The following is a 19,652-nucleotide window of genomic DNA, read 5'->3' as shown; positions in this document are numbered from 1 at the left end:
TATTTTCAATTTAATGTTAGAGTTCATCCATGAATTCTGACTGCAGTGTTCTTTGATTACTTTTCTTGGGACACGGCAGTCAATGCAAAAGTTTACGTATCCTGTAACAGCATCACAGAATTTGTCCACATTGTCAGACTGGAAAACAAACCAGTCAGTGGCATTAAAGCAGCCCTGGAGCTTGATATTGGGCTCTTCAAACCAGCACTGTACCAAGCGAGGAGTTGGTTTATGTTGTCTGCTCCTCTGTGTATAAGAAGGAAGCAGGAGAACAGAGGAGTAATCAGACTTCCCAAAAGCAGGTCTGAGACAGGACTTGTATGCTGCCTTTAAGTTGCTGTAACAGTGATCCAGAATATGTGCACCTCTAGTTGGCTGAGACACATGCTGATAGTAGTTGGGAAGGACAGACCTTAAGTTACATTTATTAAAATCCCCAGCTACAATGATCACAGCGTTGGTATGAGCACTCACATTTGTGCAGGATGTCACTCAAGTCATTGAGCGCGTCATTTAAATCCGCCCTCGGGTGAATGTAAACTGCACATAATATAATTACAGAGAACTCCCGGGGAAGATAAAAAAAATTTGCAGTACACTTTTGATTAAAAATGGATTTCCTCGTGCACCAGCATTGAATAATTAAAAAGCACACACCTCCGCCTCTGGACTTCCCCGTGCGCTCCTTCACTGTCCGTGCGGAAAGCAATGAATCCTGGGGGTTGAACAGCTGAAGTCGACACACCGCTGTGGAGCCATGTCTCGCTGAGGCAGTACACGGAGCATTCCCGTGCCTCGCTCTGGGACTGGATGCGGCTCTGTAAGTAATGCGATATGTTCAGGAGAGATTGGAAGTTTGCCATGTAGATGGAAGGCAGTAGAATCCTGGAAGAGAGGCTCCGCAGGCTCATGAGCAGCCCTCTCTACCACCTGAGCCACGGTCGCTCTTACGATTGTATTTCATAGTGGCGAAAGTTTCACTTATGAACTCAAGCTAGTACATAAAACATAAGGTGCACGCCAGAGCTTTTGCAACGTCGCCCTGCTTTGGTGACATCCCGCAGTCAGCTGTCACCGACTAATGAAGGCCTTCTGAAGTGGTTCATTTACAAGGAGCCATGAGATTTTTTTTCGGCCATCTGGAAATTATTGAACATGGTGTTTTCCTAACACAAGTAAATGTCATTGAAATCCATGAAAATAATGAAGCACACTTTTAATTTGAAGAGCCATATTCGTTGAAGAACAACACAACAGGTTTATTTGATTAGATTAATGTAGTGTGCAGATTGGCTCCATTTTTCTGTCTGACACAGTTAATTTTTTTTTCTCATACTAAGAACAGATTTATGTTTGTTTGTGTGGAGAGCCAATTTTTACTAAGCTACTGTAGGAACCTGCTACATTCAGAAATGATGAACGCATCAGTCATCATCAGTACCTTGTGATGTTACTACATACTACTAACCTGTTTTAAATGTAAGACGAGTACAGTGCCCATCAGAAGTATGCATTCATATAGTGGGCGCTTAAGGAGAGTTGTCAATTAAGGGCATAATAATAAGATACTCTGTAGCACATGTGCAATTTCCCTGGTTTAATTCAATGAGACATGCGTATGATGAATGTGTTGGGTTTTTTTTACTCATTTTTATATTTTTTGTTTTAATTATTGTTTGTTGTTGCCATTGTAGTGTTATTCTGGAGTCATTTTGTGTGTTTTTTTTTTTTTTGATGTACTGTAGTTTTGTGCATTTCTGTTGTCATTTTAGTGTATTTTTTGTATAAATATTTAGTTTTGTGTATATTGAGTCAGTTTTATATTTTTGTTGTTAATGGTAAATGGTAAATGGACTTGATTTTATATAGCGCTTTATCACCACACTGAAGCAGTCTCAAAGCGCTTTACACATCAGCTCATTCATCCAATCACTCTCACATTCACACACCAGTGGGACAGGACTGCCATGCAAGGCGCTAGTCGACCACTGGGATCAACTTAGGTTTCAGTGTCTTGCCCAAGGACACTTCGACACATAGTCAGGTACTGGGATCGAACGCCCAACCTCTCGATCAGAAGACGACCCACTACCACCTGAGCCACGGTCGCCCTCAGGTCGCCCTGTTGTTTGGTGTATTTTTCTGTAATATGTTTTTTGGAGTCATTTCGTGTGTTTTTGGAGCCTTTTGTATATTTTTTTGCATTTCTGTTGTTGTTTTGTGTACTTCCTGCATAAATATTGTTTAGTTTTTTTGTTTTACGTCATTTGTGCATTTTTTTGTATAATTATTGTTTTTTGTTGCATCTGCAGTGTGATTCTGGAGTCATTTTGTATCTTTTTTTAGTGTAGTTTTTTGCCTTTCTGTTGTCTTTTGTGTATTTTTTGTTTAAATATTTTGTTTTGTGTATTTTGAGTCATTTTCATATGTTTGTTGTTGTTTGGTGTATTTTTCTGTAATGTATGTATTTTGGAGTAATTTTGTGTGTTTTTGGAGCCTTTTTGTATATTTTTATACAATTTTTATGTATAAATCATCGCAGGTTGTTAAGAGAGACACGGTAATTACGGTAGCCAGTTAAGTCAACTATTCATCAGCGTGTATGTCCATGCTGTACAACCCCTCGACTAACAGAGAAAGTTTGTCACACCAGTGCCACCACTGGATAAGTTTGTGTAGAGCCCTGATAATAATAAATATGTTGATAGGGATATAATATTAATAGTGAAAGTAGTAATAGTAATAAAAGTAACGTTGTAATGATATTAATGGTAATTGCAATAACAAAATAATAATGTACTAAAAACAATATTAATAATAAACAATATTAAATAATTATAAGGTAATATAATGATAATATAGAAATGCTAATAATACAATGAGAACACCAGTAACTATATAAAAAATATTAATAATGAAAAAAGAATATAAGAATTATAAGAATAGCAATAACATTAATGCAATAGTCGTAAAATTATACAATAACAAAATAATATAATAAAAATATAATACTATAATACAATAAAAACAACAACATAAAATGACAAGGTAATAGCAATAATAATAATACAATGAGAATACCAGTAACTATAAGATAAAAGAATAATACAAAAAAAGAATAATATAAGAATAGCAATAACAATAATATAATACTGTGTGTGTGTGTGTGTGTGTGTGTGTGTGTGTGTGTGTGTGTGTGTGTGTGTGTGTGTGTGTGTGTGTGTGTGTGTGTGTGTGTGTGTGTGTGTAAAAAAGAGAGACCCGAAAGTACCACAAAAAATAAACGTTTTGCAACACCAAAGTCGCAAATCTTCACCATGTACATCCCGATGTAGTGTGTGGTTGTTTACATTGTAGCTGCTAGCATCTTTCTTAGCACATAGTAGAATATGAGAAGAAACACTCACCGTTGCGCAGAACAAACAATAATCATAGTGGACCCATCCGCTCACAAAAACGTTACATTCCTCTGTTTGAAGAAGCAGAATGTTTGCGATAAGGTAATGACCAACAGCACAGGCACCGCCCACACTCATGGAGACGAAGGAGGAAGTGAAGTCTGTGACCCGAGATTTAAAGTAAGTTTGGAATCACGGGAATAATATTAAATAACTATGAAATATTAACTTAAATGACTTGTAGCGGTACAAAAACCTTTTTAATATCGACCTTTTTTGTTTTGAACCCAAACAACTGCGACACGGTGATGTCATGAACCCGGCGCGCTCTTACCGAGGGAGCCATAATTATAAAATTAACGTTTTGACTGTTTTGCGTCACACACACACACACGCACGCACGCACACACACACACACGCACGCACGCACGCACGCACGCACGCACGCACGCACACACACACACACACACACACACACACACACACAGACCTCCCTTGCTTTTTAAGTTAGATAGATGTTCATAGCCTTATATAGTTAATGAGACCGAGATTGACCTGAAGCCAAGCATTCCCCCCACCTCGACGTGTCGTGGATGGATGCACAGTTTGAGCAGTCAGATCGTGTCAGAGTGTCGGTCCGTACAGTGTGAGAACATGAATCACAAGCTGGATGTTTCTTAGCTTAGGGCAGGATCAAGAAATAAGCTGTATGCAACATTTCACGTCACGCCCACAGGACTGCAAGGGAAATTCCACAACCTGTTCTTTTTGGTTTTGAATGCTTCATCACCCTTTTAGCATCAACAGACTTAAAGTCCAAGTAAAGCAAAAATAAATTTGTGTTATGAGTTTGTCACACCACAGAAACATGCCATTGACCACTGAGCCAAATTTGAAAGTTGAAAAAATTTGCTGAGTACATAAAATTAAGTCTCAAAATCATGGAAAAAGAAGCATTTCTCTCTGCTCTGAAGTGCTGGGGGCGTGTCAGTTAGAGGTGCTGGAACCACGCCCACTCACGGAAATATTGCCACCTCCGTGTACTGTCTATGAGAGAGAGCAGTGTGAAAGCGGCTCCAGCGTCGATAGTGCTTCTCCCATTGGTTTTCCAAAAGTGATCGGATCGGGCCAAACAAGGTGTCAGCAGAAAGGTCTGATCCACCCGAGTCCGAATACGTGCATCTGTCCTGGGGAGAGTCAGAACTCACAATCACGGTGCAAAAAAGTGCTCAGTTTAAGAAAAATGTGGTACCAGCCGATGCGTTTTATACCCCCGCTAGGAGCCAAATTGCGCCCGCTGGAGACCACAGAAGTTTGGTGTGCTTCAGCAGCAGGGTCAGGTTTCTGCTAATGATGGTTTCATGACGTAACACGGCTATGATTTCTGATCCGCCTATTAAATCTTGAACACAGAATTTTGAAAGAGTTTGTAAAGCTTTGCTCCACAATTACATTCTAAATGGTTGAATGGCTTTTTGCATGTTGTAGGAATACATTTATGACCTATTTAATGTGTTTGAAGAAAATGACTGAATTTGCTTTACGCAGTCTTTAAAATGAGTGTTTATTTTTCTCAAATTCTGCCACATGCTTATAAAAATATATTTTGTTCCCCATCATGACTCATGCTTACTCATGTTGAAATGGTGCCTTAAGATGAGTTGGTCGTATCTGGCACTATATGGATAAAATGTATTTGATTTGAGGAAATGGGAAAAGGAGTTGTGGAAGGACACATTTTTCTAATCAACACATGAATAAATCCAAGTGATTTTATTATATATTAAACTTTTTGTAACATAACTTCACTCTTCTGACAAATAACTATACTTTAAACAGATTACACACACTGGTATTACATGAAGAGTAGTGGATAGAGGAAAGACGAAATAAATATTTTGTTTGCCAATCAATGCCTTTTCAACATACTCACCTCTTCTTTATCAGATCCAGTGCAGAGCCAATAAGTCCATCCTTCATCTTATAGATTGTTGTGCCATAGTGGGACAGGTCCGTCCCTTCTAGAAGGAGTGCAGGGCAGCAGCTCAAAGGCCGCTCACAATTCTCCCAGCATGGAGGAAAGGTAATGGACCCGGCTAGTTCCAGACTGCTTCTCCGACGTCTGGCGCTGCCATCATTGTTTCTTGCTGCAACGGCTTTTTCTAGAGCAAGGTTGGGCTGGGGCTGCAGTAGTGGACAGGGAGAAGGGCCAGTTTGTATGGGGTTGTCAGAGCCATTAACAACAATGGAGGAAGATATCGGTTCCTTTGAGGAGGCAACAGTCTTAGGGCTTTCATTCCTGCTGCTGGTCCTTTCACCTGACCTTTTTCCCTCTTTTGCTTCCTGTAGATTGCCTCTCATCTTATAACCAGAACCAGACTGATGTTTTGTCTGATCAAGGAGTATTTTACTGTCCGACCCCTGATTTGACTCCCTCTGTCTCATCCTTTTAAATTCCTCAAAAGTGGGAATATGCAAACGTCCCACAGGTGGTCTGGTACGCTCAGATACAAAATCAGTGCTATTTTTGATACCTGAAATATTTTCTGTTGTAAATGATGTCTTTAATGCTATGGGGCTGGATGGGGAGTTGTGGAGAGCAAGGTTGGGGCTGCTGTTTTGCCGCCTAAGCTGTAATCGCCTCAAAACCTCTAGCTTGATGTCTTCAGGGCTTTTCATCCCTACTGTTCCTAAAGGCCTTGCAGCAGTTCCTACGGCATTCCTGTTTGTGACATTCTCATGTTCAGTTGGAGATGAGGCTAGTTTCCCCTGAGGCCGCAGTGGAAAGAGTTTTGAGGAATCTAACATTGACCTTGCACTCTGAAAACGTAGTTTGTCTCTCAAGCCCTTCCTCGCATCCCATTCGTCGAAACCAAATGGAAAGAGAAACTGAGGACAGAAAGTGAGATCTTTTCTAGTAAATCCATGTCGAGGGGAGAATGTGACCTGCTCTGAGTTAGGGACAATCCCATTGGCCCCCATTACTGCACTGTCAGGAGGCCTATCAAACCAATGGCTAGAATTGGAGTAGCGCAAGATAAATTCATTCTCCGTGCTTATGTAAGAAGTAGTTATACGATTGCAGGAGTTCGATATAGAGTTCCTGTTTAGATTCTCCATACTCCTGTAGGGTCTCCCATCAGAGCCTGGAGGCCATCCTTGGCTTGGCTCCACCTCCAAAGCTCCCAGTCTGCCAGAGCAGTACCTAAGCCCCAGGTAAGGGAGCCGGCTGCTGCTATTACACCTGGCCATGAGCGGTAAGGGAGGTCCCTGGAGGCAGTGGCAGTGTGGAAAACTGACTCCATCACAGGGGAGGGAAGACAAAGGGTCTGGGGACAGGGAGAGTTTGGCAATGCAAGGCTCCATGGCAGTGAGAAAGTCAGCAAAAGAGCCAGCAGAGGCCACAAAGGAAGGGGTAGAAGGGTAGTCACATGTTTGGGGTGGCTTCATGTCCCGCATGGCAAAGGGTTCCCTCAGACTTGCAGTCAGCAGGCAGGAAGATCTGCGACCTATGTGAGGAAGACAGAGGAGGACAGGTGTTTAAGAAAACCCAAGTTCTTTGAAAACTTACTGCAGACTTTATCCCTGTGGCAGCGTTTCCCCTGCCATTAGCTTCCTCTTTTCATACGCAGGCAGGGAGCTGACCACGTGTCACCTTCATTTTTGTTTTAATATTCACATAATAGGACAATCAATCAATCAATCAATCAATCAATCAATCAATCAATCAATTTGTATAGCGCCAAATCATAACCAATGGTATCTCAAGACACGTTACAGTAGAGCAGTCTTAAGGACGGACTCTTCATTTTATGGATACACACATATGCATATATACGTATATACACATACATATGTATCCCACACCCAACATGAATTCATCATGGCGGCAAGGAAAACCTTCTGTTAAGCAGCAGGAACCTTGTGTGGATCCCATTCCTATGATGAACAGCCATCCACGTTAAGCTGTGTTGGGTGTGTGCAGAGGAAAGGGTGGAGACAGAGTTGTTGAGACTCTGTAACTCCACACTGAGGATCCCACGGACCTGCAAGACAAAAGCCAGAAGGAGTACAGGAGCAAACACACAAGGGAAGAAGCAGACATAGAGGGAGTGTTAGAGAGAGGAATGGGACCCTCTCCGGTCCCTCTCTAACCTAAATGACCTCTCTCTTAACGCCCTCTCCAACCGAGCATGCCAGACCCCCCCGGCAGTCTATGCCTATTGCATCTTAACTATGAGCTATGAGCTGGTTCCTAACTAAAAGCTTTACCAAAGAGGAATGTTTTGAGCATATCCTTAAAGGTAGAGAGGGTGTCTGCCCCCCGAACCGTGGTTGGTAGATGGTTCCAGAGAAGTGGGGCCTGATAACTGAAAGCTCTTCCTCCTATACTACTTTTAGAGACAAATGGAACAACAATGTACTGTGCGCTGACACAATTATTTGTTTGACAGTGCAATATCGGTGCGCCAGATTTAGCAGAAAGCTTATTTCCATTGCATTTCCAACTCAAGACTACATCTGGACTGCAGGATAAATTTATCTGGCCAGAATGTTATTGCACTTCAGTTGTTGACATGTACTGAACAGCCCTTATTTTGTATTTATATTAACAATGGTAATTTGTAATATCGGTAAGTTAACAGCAGTTCAGTGTATTTGCATCATTCTTTTGCTATTAAACCTTCACCGTACCAGGAAAATCCCATTGACATTATTATGCTCTTTTTCAAGGGAGAACAGATTAAGATTTACAAAACAGTTACAATATCCGGAATACAAAAATAACACACACACAACCATTCATTCAAGCAAGAAAACATAATCAGTGTAAAACAGAAATCTCTATATATTAAATATGTAAATGCTAAAATTAAGATATAAAGGCAAGGCAAGGCAAGGCAGCCACACATATCACCCAGGCAGGCATCCGTGAAGAGGCGGGGTCAATTAGCATTTAAGCGAAACATTTAGATCTAGAGTTAACATTTAACATTTAGATTTGATCTAATATTTAGATTTGGATTTAGATTTAACATTTAGATTTAAACATTTAGATCTAGAGTTAACATTTAACATTTAGATTTGATCTAATATTTAGATTTGGATTTAGATTTAACATTTAGATTTAAACATTTAGATATAGATTTAACATTTAGATTTAACATATAATATTTACATTTAGATTTAAACATTTAGATGTAGATTTAACATTTAGATATAAGATTTAACATTTAGATATGATATATAACATTTAGATATGATATATAACATTTAGATTTAGATTAAATATTTAGTTATAGATTTAACATTTAGATATAACGTAACATTTAGATTTAATACTTTTTTTAACCTCTATATATGTGGTTAAATGTTGTGTTAAATGTAGGAAAATGTGCTAAATATGAGAAAAGTGAGATAAATAATGAAAATGTGTTAGCTACAACTTTTATACTAAATTTTTTCACTTGGCACCCCATAGTATACAGATTTTAAAAACATGCACATGTCAAGGATTCAGTTTTAAGAACTCTCAGTGTCCAGTTTTACTACATAATATTTCATGAAGAAGGTACAGAGTGAACAATATGAATGACATTGATTGACCAGGGTTTCCAACAAAAAGTAACTTGAATTACAATGCATCGAATTACAGCTCGGCTCGGCTTTATATAGTACACACTTATTTTGGAATATTGGATTACAGCTGAACATGAGGCAGTGTCTCTGAACTCTTTACCATGGTTACAACATTATGAAAATCACTTTCATTTTATATGACCAATGACCCATCCAACCCCTCAGTGGCTTTTTTTTACCTTTAAGTTCCCTACAACTGGTATGATACCAGGGATTATTCTATTAAACATGAGTTTGAAAGACACATACAGATTGACTGACACAGCAGGAGATTGAATGAAATGCTGTAAGTGCATGCTTGTAGGGAAGATGAAATAAGTGCATGTTAAGAATAACCAGTAATCTGAAGGGATAATATTGAAGATACTTTCACGTCTCATCCCTGTTATTCCTCTTCTAATTAGACAGATGCAATAGATTAACCAATCCCAATGAGATGCCAAATGCCCATCATCACTATCTCATAATCTGTCTGCTTGCAGTCTGTGGTTCTGCGCTGTGAATATAATTATGAAACATGGATTGTGTTCATCCCTGAAGTATTATGTGAATATTTGGACTCTTCACCAGCACAATTTTGAGAATTAATTATTACAATTTCTGGCATGGGCGAAGGTGAGCAGAGCAGTAACCAAATTCAGAAACATGCAGATAAAATCTGTTTAAATGAATTTGTTTAGCACTGAAAACTACAGATTCATTTAAATTACAAAAAAGATGCATTTCTATTTATTTAACAGGAGCAATGCTGATTGATAAACAAAAACAGAGAGACAGAATACACCCAAGGGCCATCATTTATCAACCGTTCGCACCTTCAGATCCGAACGTACAATATGCGTTCAACCATATTTACACAAGCTTAGGTATTTATCAATTTTGACGTGAGCATATGCAACAATCAGATCTCACGTCAAGTCTGACCTCGTGTATGCAAATTTGTTTGGATTTGTGGTGCAGAACAGCAAAATCTGTCATTTAAGCATAAACAGACACTTTCAAAATTATTTAAAAAAAATATTTAAAAAAAGCCCACGTTATCACTGATACCTGCAATTACAGTGAAGTCCATGTAGTCAATGCAGTGAGTCCCGGGACACACAGGTGGTGATTTCAGTGGGTCCATGGGAAATTCAATGGGTCCCCAATAAAAAAAAATGTTTCTTTCTATTTCTTAAATTGTTGTGTCAAACTCTCTTAATGGTGGTATGATAGGGCTATAATTAGCAGATATATTCATGTATGTTCAAAATGTATCTGAAATTAAACAAATACAATTTCAAATCTGAAAAGTTTATTGCACAACTGTCACAGTGTCAGGTTATATTGCACTTTAGTAGCAACATAAAAAAGCGCCAAAATAAATTACTAAATTCAAATGAAAACAAAATGGTGTCTGTTGTACAAAAATAAATTATCAATAAAAGTGCTGATTTTAACACAAACAAAACATTCTCATCACCATGACAGAGTCAAAAAATAAATTGTCACCAAAACAAGACCAGAATCTTCTTGTCTGAACATCAACTAAATCAAATGAACAGAGTCAATCACTATGAAACTTATAGCACAAAAATTTAACTTAACTAACACATAAATAAAATGATGCAGGTATGTTTGTGGTGTATTGTAAGCAGCTAGTTAACTGGCTAATTGTTGCTGTAGCAGCTAAACTAGCATGTCTGCGCTGATTTAAGGCGTAAAGGGGTCTGCTGACATGTGTATATACGTATATATACATATGTGTGTATCCATAAAATGAAGAGTCCGTCCTTAAGACTGCTCTACTGTAAAGTGCCTTGAGATACCATTGGTTATGATTTTTGCTAGTTACTGTGATTTTGAAGACAAGTTGTTGTTTACAATGTAATTGTACCTAGCAACATCATTGCTTAGTACTAAGAAGTTTGTATCTTTGACTGAAGGCCCTATAAAAAAAGTTTTTTTTTTTTCCAAATTTCGTTTTATTTTTCCTTAATTCTGTTTTCCACTTTAATTTTTTTTATTCCGTTTTTTAAGAAATATTTATAATTTTTTAAAGAAAAGATTAGTTTTTAAATCCTGTGAGAAAACAAAATAAATACTAATAAATAAAAAAACATAATTAAACAAAAATGTCAAAAATTAAGGGAGATACAAATAAAAGGTAGATATAAGTTGTAGTGACATGGATTATTCTAATTGCTCCTTTTTAATTATTTATATGTCATATAAAGATGTATGAGAGCAGCATTAATGTCACCCAATTTCCTCTCAGGGATCAATGATTTACTGAATCAGGTTTAATGATTAAGTTTTGATCAATTGATAAATTAACCTAATTTAAATGATCCTATCTTCTGTAGCTCTGATGAAAAGTTGTTTGAATGTAACATTCTAATAACGTTGTTCCAATGGACTTTTATTTTGTAAACCGGAAGTTCCCACTGAAACTGTTGTACCTGAGGTAGCTTGCTGACTGTGCATAAGTACCTACAAGACACGGACAAAAGGCTGGAATAAAAAGAATTAAAGGACAACACGGACTGAGTTATTCTAAGTGAGCCAGGCACAACACTTCGAACACTGAGCAGGGAAAGATGATTAAAACTGATCACGTTCTCGCGGAGCCCCGTGGCGCTACTCAAAAAATGGACGGAGCTTTCAGGGGGGAGGGCGGTGCACCCTAATAAGCGGTCCCAATAAACATTTTGAAATGATAAATCCGCGTTAACTTGCTAGTTGTTGTTGTAGCGGCTAAACTAGCATGCACACAAGGGGATCATGTGTGCGCTAAGTTAATGCATAAAGGGGTCCGCTGATAGCTCGGTTTCTTTTGCTAGTTAAACAGAAGTTGTTGTTCACAATGTGTCATTTTTCATGGGAAATATGAGGTGCATCCCTGGGATGCATGGATAGTGGATTTACATCACTGAATTATTTGGTTTCCCTTCAATAAACCTACTGACAAACCCTGCTACTGGGCAGGAGCAAGTTGGTTCAACAGTGCGCAACACGCACCCGGATCACAGGATCCTTGCTTTTGCTGTGTTGGACCAGTGGGGGGATGCTGCTGTATACCACAGAACAAGTGTGTGACATTATTTTAACTCATTCAGTGCCAGCCATTTTCAGATTTTCTACCCCCCTCAGTGCCAGCCGTTTTTGAGCATTTTGACTGATTTTAAAGACCCACAGAATATTTTCTACTATGACTATCTGAAATCTGACACCATATTCTGAAAGATTGAAGCCTCTACTTTCATCAAAAAAATATAATTTGTTTCTGGCTCGTTTTGTTCTTTTGTAATCAGCCGTTGAATAGAGCAAGTTTTACACAAATCTTCAGTTTCAGAGCAAAAAGCTGAGAAAACAGCCTTTTTTCTAAAAAAAAAACCCCTATCAGCGACTTTAAAGCTTTTTTGTTTTGCTTTAGTGACAACTCTAACATCTGAACATTGTTCCTTATATAAAACAAAACAAAAAACACTTTGTTGGCAAAATTATTATTATTTTCCTATCTGGGTCAGAGTTGAATGGATTTCTTACTGTATTTTGGCGTTCCTCCAAGTTTCTCTCCCATCAGTCTGCACACACGCAACTTCCTCTTCCTCCCGGACATGCAGAGTGTCACTGCATTCCCCGTTTTTTTAATGGTTTTATCTCACCATCGCCACACTATCCATGAGTTCCACACATGCTCTGGTCGAGTGTGCACTCCTGTGCGCTGTTGGGAACCTCAACTGTCGTATGTAGCGCCATTTTCTGTCTCGTAAACGCCTTTCCTCCTCTCCCTCTTAGCTCTGCTGAGCATGGATGATCTCACACCTCCTCCCGACACGCGGCGATGACCCGTTTAGCCCGGTTAGTTGATGGTTTTATCTCACCATCGCAACATTATCAATAATCTACTCATGACCACACATGTTCTGTGTTAGTATGTGGAGCTGTGAGCTGCTGGATACGTCACAATATCACTCCCTAGCGCCATAATCTCACTCGTTCCTGCTTGTTCCTCCTTTGCTGGGTAGCATCAGTGGCTAATCTCTCAACTAAAGGTGTACTGCTGCCACCTTCAGGGCACAATTGGTCACTACAACACCCCATAGCTTAGATATTGATGAGGGACCTCCGCCAGGGTGTTTTCTAGTAATCCCCGTGAAAAAACGCAAATGACGAGTTATCTCGTCAATGACACTGAGCGTTTGGATTTGAAATGACGAGTTATCTCGTCAATGGCACTGAGTGAGTTCATCTGTTTTGCACAACATTTCATTGGTAAATTGAACAATGTCTGCAGCCTTGGCATGTGGATGACTGTGTGTCTCTCAAGGATCTGTGAGGTTGGTTCCCAGCGCACACAGGGAGGCAGACGTCACCTGCTCAGTAGCTCACAACATTCAACAGTGGATCAGCAACAAGTTGCTGTGCTTTTGGTGGTTTTAATGCTCTGTTTTGGGCAATCGCCGGTTATCCTGTCCTGACCACCCACAATGCCGTGTGCTCTACGTCATCTACAGTATATACTTCTTGTTTTTAGTCCACAATGAGCGCAGTAGTGTTCATAGAGCACCTAATCGCTCTTGGCTTCGATTGAAAACGCCCAGAGACCGGCAGAAATAATTGCTCTAGAATTTGCCTGTTTGATCCACTCTAGACTTTGTTGGCGTGTTAACTCTACCCAAACAGTGGACTATCCGATCGAACAAATCCTAGAGCATTTAAAACGCTCTTTAATAAAACTTTTAAAATGCTCTAGGGTTGGTGTGAACGCACCCTAAAGAACACAAGGGAGAAAATGGTCTTTAAAGATTTTGAAGATTTCATCACCTTGGAGCAGCCTGCTGAGGGGGCAGAAACAAAGGCTGTGCATTTGCTTCAATTTGCATTAACCCAACCCCCCAGCAATGGCTGTGAATCACTGTTTGAACCATTTTAATGCGTTTCATCCACAATTCCCTTCCGTAGTTGAATCAAAGTGCGGCATTCAGAAACAAAAAACAAACATTTGGAACCAGGCTGCTTACATCGCAGAAATAGCAATCCACCTATCACGGCCGTGATAGAGCAGTTTACAACTAAAATAAACAATTACCAGTGTTATCAAAGGTGGTGAGTTCACAACTCTCAGGTCACATCAGTGGTGTGACCTGAGTGTGAGTGAAAAGGGGCCAACTACAGTATATGTCTGAGAAGAGTACGTGGAAATCGTTATACAATTGTCTCTGCTTATGCTCAGTTGAATGAATTACACGAGCTCACTGTAGAACTAAACATAATAGGCATATCTGTGGTAATTGGCAATGCATTAACAAATAATAAAACTAATAATAATAATAACAAATTAAATCATATTTAATAAAAATAAATAATTGCTTGCTTAAATACTTTGGCTACTCCACCAGTCCCTTTTGCTCATATCGGGCCATGTAGAACATGGACCTTTAGAAAAGGCCAGAAGTCGTCCATCCATCCATCCATCCATCCGTCCATCCATCCATCCATCCATCTATCCATTTTCTGATCCGCTTGTTTCTGTTTTCACTGACTAACTCTCTGGGCGTATCTGGTTTAATTACTGCTCCGTGGAGGCCCTCGCTTTCTCTTCTCCCTCTGTCTGACGTTAGCTGAGCTCAGTCTCCAGGTCCAGCATGCGAGAGCTGCTGTTTTCTACAGACATAATGCAGTATGTAAAGTGGACATCATCCAAGTGAGGACATTATTGTTTACCAGTAGAAAAATTCAATGTTAGAGAAGCTTGTTATTGAGCATCAACTCATCCAATAAGTTAAAGATAATAAAATAATTCTCAAAATAATACAGCCAAAGGAATATGGGCTTACTTATTTTACGTATTATTAAGTAATCAGATACTGTATGAGGCGTGTTTTCCTTTATCCATTAATCTTTGGATCCACCTATTTGTGTTTGCAGGTGGCTATATCTAGCTTTCAATTGGCGCTACAGGACAGTTTACCAATCCATCAAAGAGCGTCACTCCTTCGAGCAATCTAGAGATTCCAATTTAGTTAGAATAGATGTTTTTAAACACAAACTTTTTTCCTTTATCTGAGAGGTTATAGGTTACCATACAGTGAGCATCATAATGCACAAAAAAAAACACAATCTTGCCTCCCTATTATAAACTTACCCCATAGTAAAGAAAGCTCTACGCTGCTGCTTTCCCCTTATAGGCCATGACTCAGATCCCATTGTGAATTTCCTCAGTACATCTTCCAGACAGGCAGAGGTGGCCTCAAGCTTTGGGTAGGGAGAGAAAAAAAATCAATCAATTAGTGATATTTTCTAATTAAAACTGCAAGCAGTGATAACGGGCCCTCACACCTGCCGTGCCCATCGAAGCACGAGGCAACTCCTTCCTACCGACCGCGTTCAAAGTCAAACTTCATTCATTACGGCACGAGGTCTGGTTAAGTAGAGGGGATTTGTCTCCCCTGAACGTCTGTGTGGTGCCCAGTGAAAATGATTATGTTTCATAAAATGTATTTATGCTCTGGAACAGGGGTTTTCAATGTGTGGGGCATGCCTTTGCTGGGGGGTGCCAGAGTTCTTCACCTGAAGAAATTGTGGTAATCTTTCTCAGAAAAAAGCAGAAGAAGAAAGGGTAGAGTGTCTATGACAGCATGTATCCAGGCTTTCTGTCTCTTTATCCTCAGCTCAGCTGGTTAAGGTGTTGTGTCTATGGTGTGTCTCTCAAGCATTTGACTACAGGTCTAAGGGTGTACTCCTACTGCCAGCTCGGGCCATTCCAAGCTCACAGCAGGAACCCCGTCCCTCCTCTGGCATGGAAGAACAGAGCTCAGCTCGGTTCCCATAGACAAACTTGTCATCTTTCTATAAAAGCAAAAATGCGTGTGTGCAGAAAATATCTCCCAGTGCCTGTTCCACCTGAAACTTAGTCAACGACTTCCAAATACCCCAAGTTTGTGCATCTGTTATTTTCGAGTAATTTGGTCATTTCCAAATGTTTATTTTAATTTTATTTAACTTCTGGACGGCCCAGAAGTGAAATCTATTCAGTTTTTGACCTCAGTGTGTAAGGGCGCTAGTGCACCACCTATATCTATTTCACTACACAGCTCACTTACGGTGCGCGGCAGAGGTCCTGTGGACTTCTCTTTTGAGGAAACATACTTTTTTTTACTGTTCCTTATTTGGTGATGACGTATCAAAACGTTTATTTTCATGTTAGTTTGACCGTACGCTATTTAGACCCGACAGACCTCACTTTATTGACGGGCAATGGGTGCTGTGTACTCCGCAGTGCGTGTGTGAGAGAGAACCAACGGAGGAGATCAGATTCTCAGGCGTGTGAATGTTGAGTGTATAACAGATGAGTATTTAGTCTGGTTACAGTCTGTGTCACCACACCTGTCCATAGCGTGGTAGTGACTGTAGTGTTATGCTCTGAGTCAGATCTAAGTGTTTACATGTTTCGTAGACGGTGCGCCTGACGATTACTGCAGCTTCACTCACGTCCAGAGCTGCCAAGCCTCACGCTTTGTGTGTGACAGTCCAGCAATTTGACGCATTCTCACACCACTTAACATTTCTCATGCTTATATTTCCCCATTCATTACTTATTTAATTTTTACTTTAGTCCTCACGAGTAACTCTGATTGACTGACCGAGATAACCAATCCCAGTCTCCTTGTGCCTAAATCTAACCAACCGCATTACACAATAGGGGAGTGGTGGCCTAGTGGTTAAGGATGCTGGGCTTGTAATCGGAGGGTTGCCGGTTCAAGCCTCACCTGGGCCGTCACTGTGGGATGTTGAGCAAGTCCCTCAACCCCGAACTGCTCCCCAGGCGCCGCAAAATGGCTGCCCACTGCTCCTCAGGGATGGGTTAAATGCAGAGGACGAATTCCATTAATGTACTAACATTACATGGCCAATTAAAGGCGAAAGCCCCGATTTAATTAATTAATTAATAATAAACCAATCAGAAGCAACGTAAGGCGGGTCTTGACGAGCCATCACACCTCACACAACATGCAGCACCTCATTGACATGCTTTTAGAAAGAAAGTGTGTCTACAGGACAGACGCCATCTGAGATGGTATGTAACTACCCAATTTTGTTCACTGTTTTTATTGCTGTGTGTGTATTACAGTGTTAGTTTACTCGTCTAAAAAAACTAACATTTTGTGTGTGTCTCTCTCGCGCTCACTCACGTGTGTATAAGGGTGTGCGATCTGACAATATTAGATCGTTAAGGATTAAAACATGAGATTGTAGAACCGTCTGTAGTTCACATTTTAACCCTTGGGGTGCCGTGTCTGCCAAATCACACCATCTACTTGTCAGCATTACAGACACCAAAGAATTATTATGTTCTTAAACAGGGCAGAAGTATGCTCTGCTCCCCCTCCCCCACAGTGCACGGACACACACAGTCAGCTGTGTTAACGACTGTCTGTCAGAGGCTCAGTGCAGATGTCTGTCTGTCCTGTAAAACTCTATCAGTTCTAAGTGTTAAAGCACTGAGAGATGTTTGATTAAACACTGCATGTGTTTCTCTTCTCTAACTAACTCTCTGTTGCTCCTCAGCAGAGATCTGCTACTGCAGCTACGGGGCTGTTTCCACATTCTTAAAGAGACAGTGCCCCGAATGTGATTTACTTTAAAAATGACTTTCAGCAACTCAGAGCTGCCCTGAAAAAAGCAACACTACATAATTTAATCATATTTCAGCCTTAATGAAGGAAAAAGTTAAAAGTGACACGTTATTTTGCTGCGAGCGATTAATAAAAGGGTCTTTGTGGCTCCACTGACTTTGACCCATTATTGTAAAACTATTGATAAAAAATAAATGGTTTATATCGCCTATTGCCATTTTGAGGAAAAATATAGAGATATGAATATTGGTCCATATCACCCAGGCCTAATGTAACCAAAGCAGTAACGTTTTATCTTGTAAAAGATATGATTGTCTAAACTATGAAATGAGGCGTTCAAACACTGCTTAAAGTAGGATTTTATTAATATGAGTGTGTTACCTCAATAACAATCAGAAATCACTAGAGTGATCTGCTGCCTTGTTATGTAGCAAGTGATGCTAATGCTAATGCTACACTACTTTAGTTAAACAACATAAAAAGAATGTGTGATTATAAGAACATGTCAGCCCTTTTGTTTGATGTTAATTGTACTTGGAACCAGTTTGATAAATTGCTTCCATACAATTTAAAAATTTTTTGAAAACTACCTTCTCTTAAATTATCTTTTATTCCTTTTTTGCATCTATGGCGATGATTTTAAGTAGGTTAATTGGTTTGTTTTATTGGTAAATAACTTTCAAATAGTCTAAATGATTTGAAGGAAAAAAATGGTATTGTGATCATGATTTTACAAAGAAAAAAATGTAATGTGATTTTTTTTCCCCATATCGCCCACTCCTACGTGTGTGTATCTGTGCTAGACAACTTAAATTAATTAAAACTCTCATTCAGCTACTAGCAGTGTTATGAACACTGCTAGTAGCTGAATTGCACTTCAGAATCAGAATCAAAGGTGCCAAGTACAGTTTTTAGAACAGTACAAGGAATTTGACTTGTTAGTCAGTGCGCGAAACAAAAACAAAGAAAAAAGCAAAGAACACTTGTAGGTTATATCAGCATAAATACATAGTAAATGAAACAAATGCCTTGTCCAATCTAATGTTCATTTGAACTGTTCTTATTTGATTATTTTTGTATGTAATAGTGTCTTTCTATGGACCTTGAGTCTGTTTCTAAGACATTCATTCGATCAAAAATCACTTGATGTTTTAATGTTTTTTTACATGATTTGCTTTTTAATAATCTCCTTTCTGTTGCAGACAAGGAGAGCTGAGGTTAAGGTAGCACTGTCTTGGGACACAGTGTTTTAAGTGAGAGCCCCCTGCCTCTGTCATCAAGGCATCAAAATCTGCAACAAACACCTACATCATGAGACATGTCCCCAGCTAAATGATGGAGAGTTGGTTGAAATGAAATATTGACAAATACATGTATTTTGTCAAAATTCTTGTTCGTTTTAATTTCTAAATTCTGGTTCATTTAAACTAGCATTAAGAGGCCACTGGCATAGAGGTGAGGACATCAGTCTTAAGGTATAAATCGTTAAAACAGGCCAAAGCCATGTTAAAAAAGGCCACATTTTTTTTCTCGCCGGAAGGCATCATGTCACAAAAGTCACTCTTGTCATTTTCTGAAACTTGGCAAGTTTAGTGAAAGTTTGGCAGGTACACGTGGATGAACAAAATACAAAAAACTAAACAATATTTATACAAAAAAATATACAAAAGACAACAGAAATGCAAAAAACTACACTAAAAAAAAGATACAAAATGACTCCTGAATCACACTACAAAGGCAACAAAAAAAACAATTATACAAAAAAATGCACAAATGACGTAAAACAAAAAAACTAAACAATATTTATACATGAAGTACACAAAACGACAACAGAAATGCACAAAAATATACAAAAAGGCTCCAAAAAACATATATTACAGAAAAATACACACAACAAAAATATGAAAATGACTCAAAGTACACTAAACTAATTATTTATACCAAAAATACACTAAAATGACAACAGAAATGCACAAAACTACATCAAAAAAGT

The 19,652-nt window shown here is 39.2% G+C and overlaps 2 protein-coding genes across 2 annotated transcripts in view; both read right to left on the bottom strand.

Moving 5' to 3' along the window:
• Nucleotides 1–705, bottom strand: part of LOC114455222 (intersectin-2-like) — a 78,135-nt gene extending 77,430 nt beyond the window's left edge. The window contains exon 1 of the mRNA XM_028436302.1: nucleotides 658–705. The gene's annotated coding sequence lies outside the window, so the exon portion shown is untranslated. The remainder of the gene's footprint in view (nucleotides 1–657) is intronic.
• Nucleotides 706–715: 10 nt separating this feature from the next.
• The window catches only part of LOC114455693 (uncharacterized), a gene marked incomplete at its 3' end in the record, with an annotated part of 48,538 nt that continues 29,601 nt past the window's right edge, over nucleotides 716–19,652 (bottom strand). Inside the window, exons 2-4 of the mRNA XM_028437072.1 lie at nucleotides 15,169–15,278; nucleotides 5,332–6,907; nucleotides 716–818 (exon numbers count right to left, since the gene is read on the bottom strand). Of these exons, the coding sequence (XP_028292873.1) occupies nucleotides 716–818; nucleotides 5,332–6,857 (1,629 nt within the window). The remainder of the gene's footprint in view (nucleotides 819–5,331; nucleotides 6,908–15,168; nucleotides 15,279–19,652) is intronic.

Source organism: Gouania willdenowi, chromosome 21 (genome assembly GCF_900634775.1).
Source record: "Gouania willdenowi chromosome 21, fGouWil2.1, whole genome shotgun sequence".
Classification (NCBI taxonomy): Eukaryota; Metazoa; Chordata; class Actinopteri; order Blenniiformes; family Gobiesocidae; genus Gouania; species Gouania willdenowi.
The sequence above is the reverse complement of the archived record's forward strand: the minus strand, read 5'-3'. Positions and strand labels throughout refer to the sequence as shown.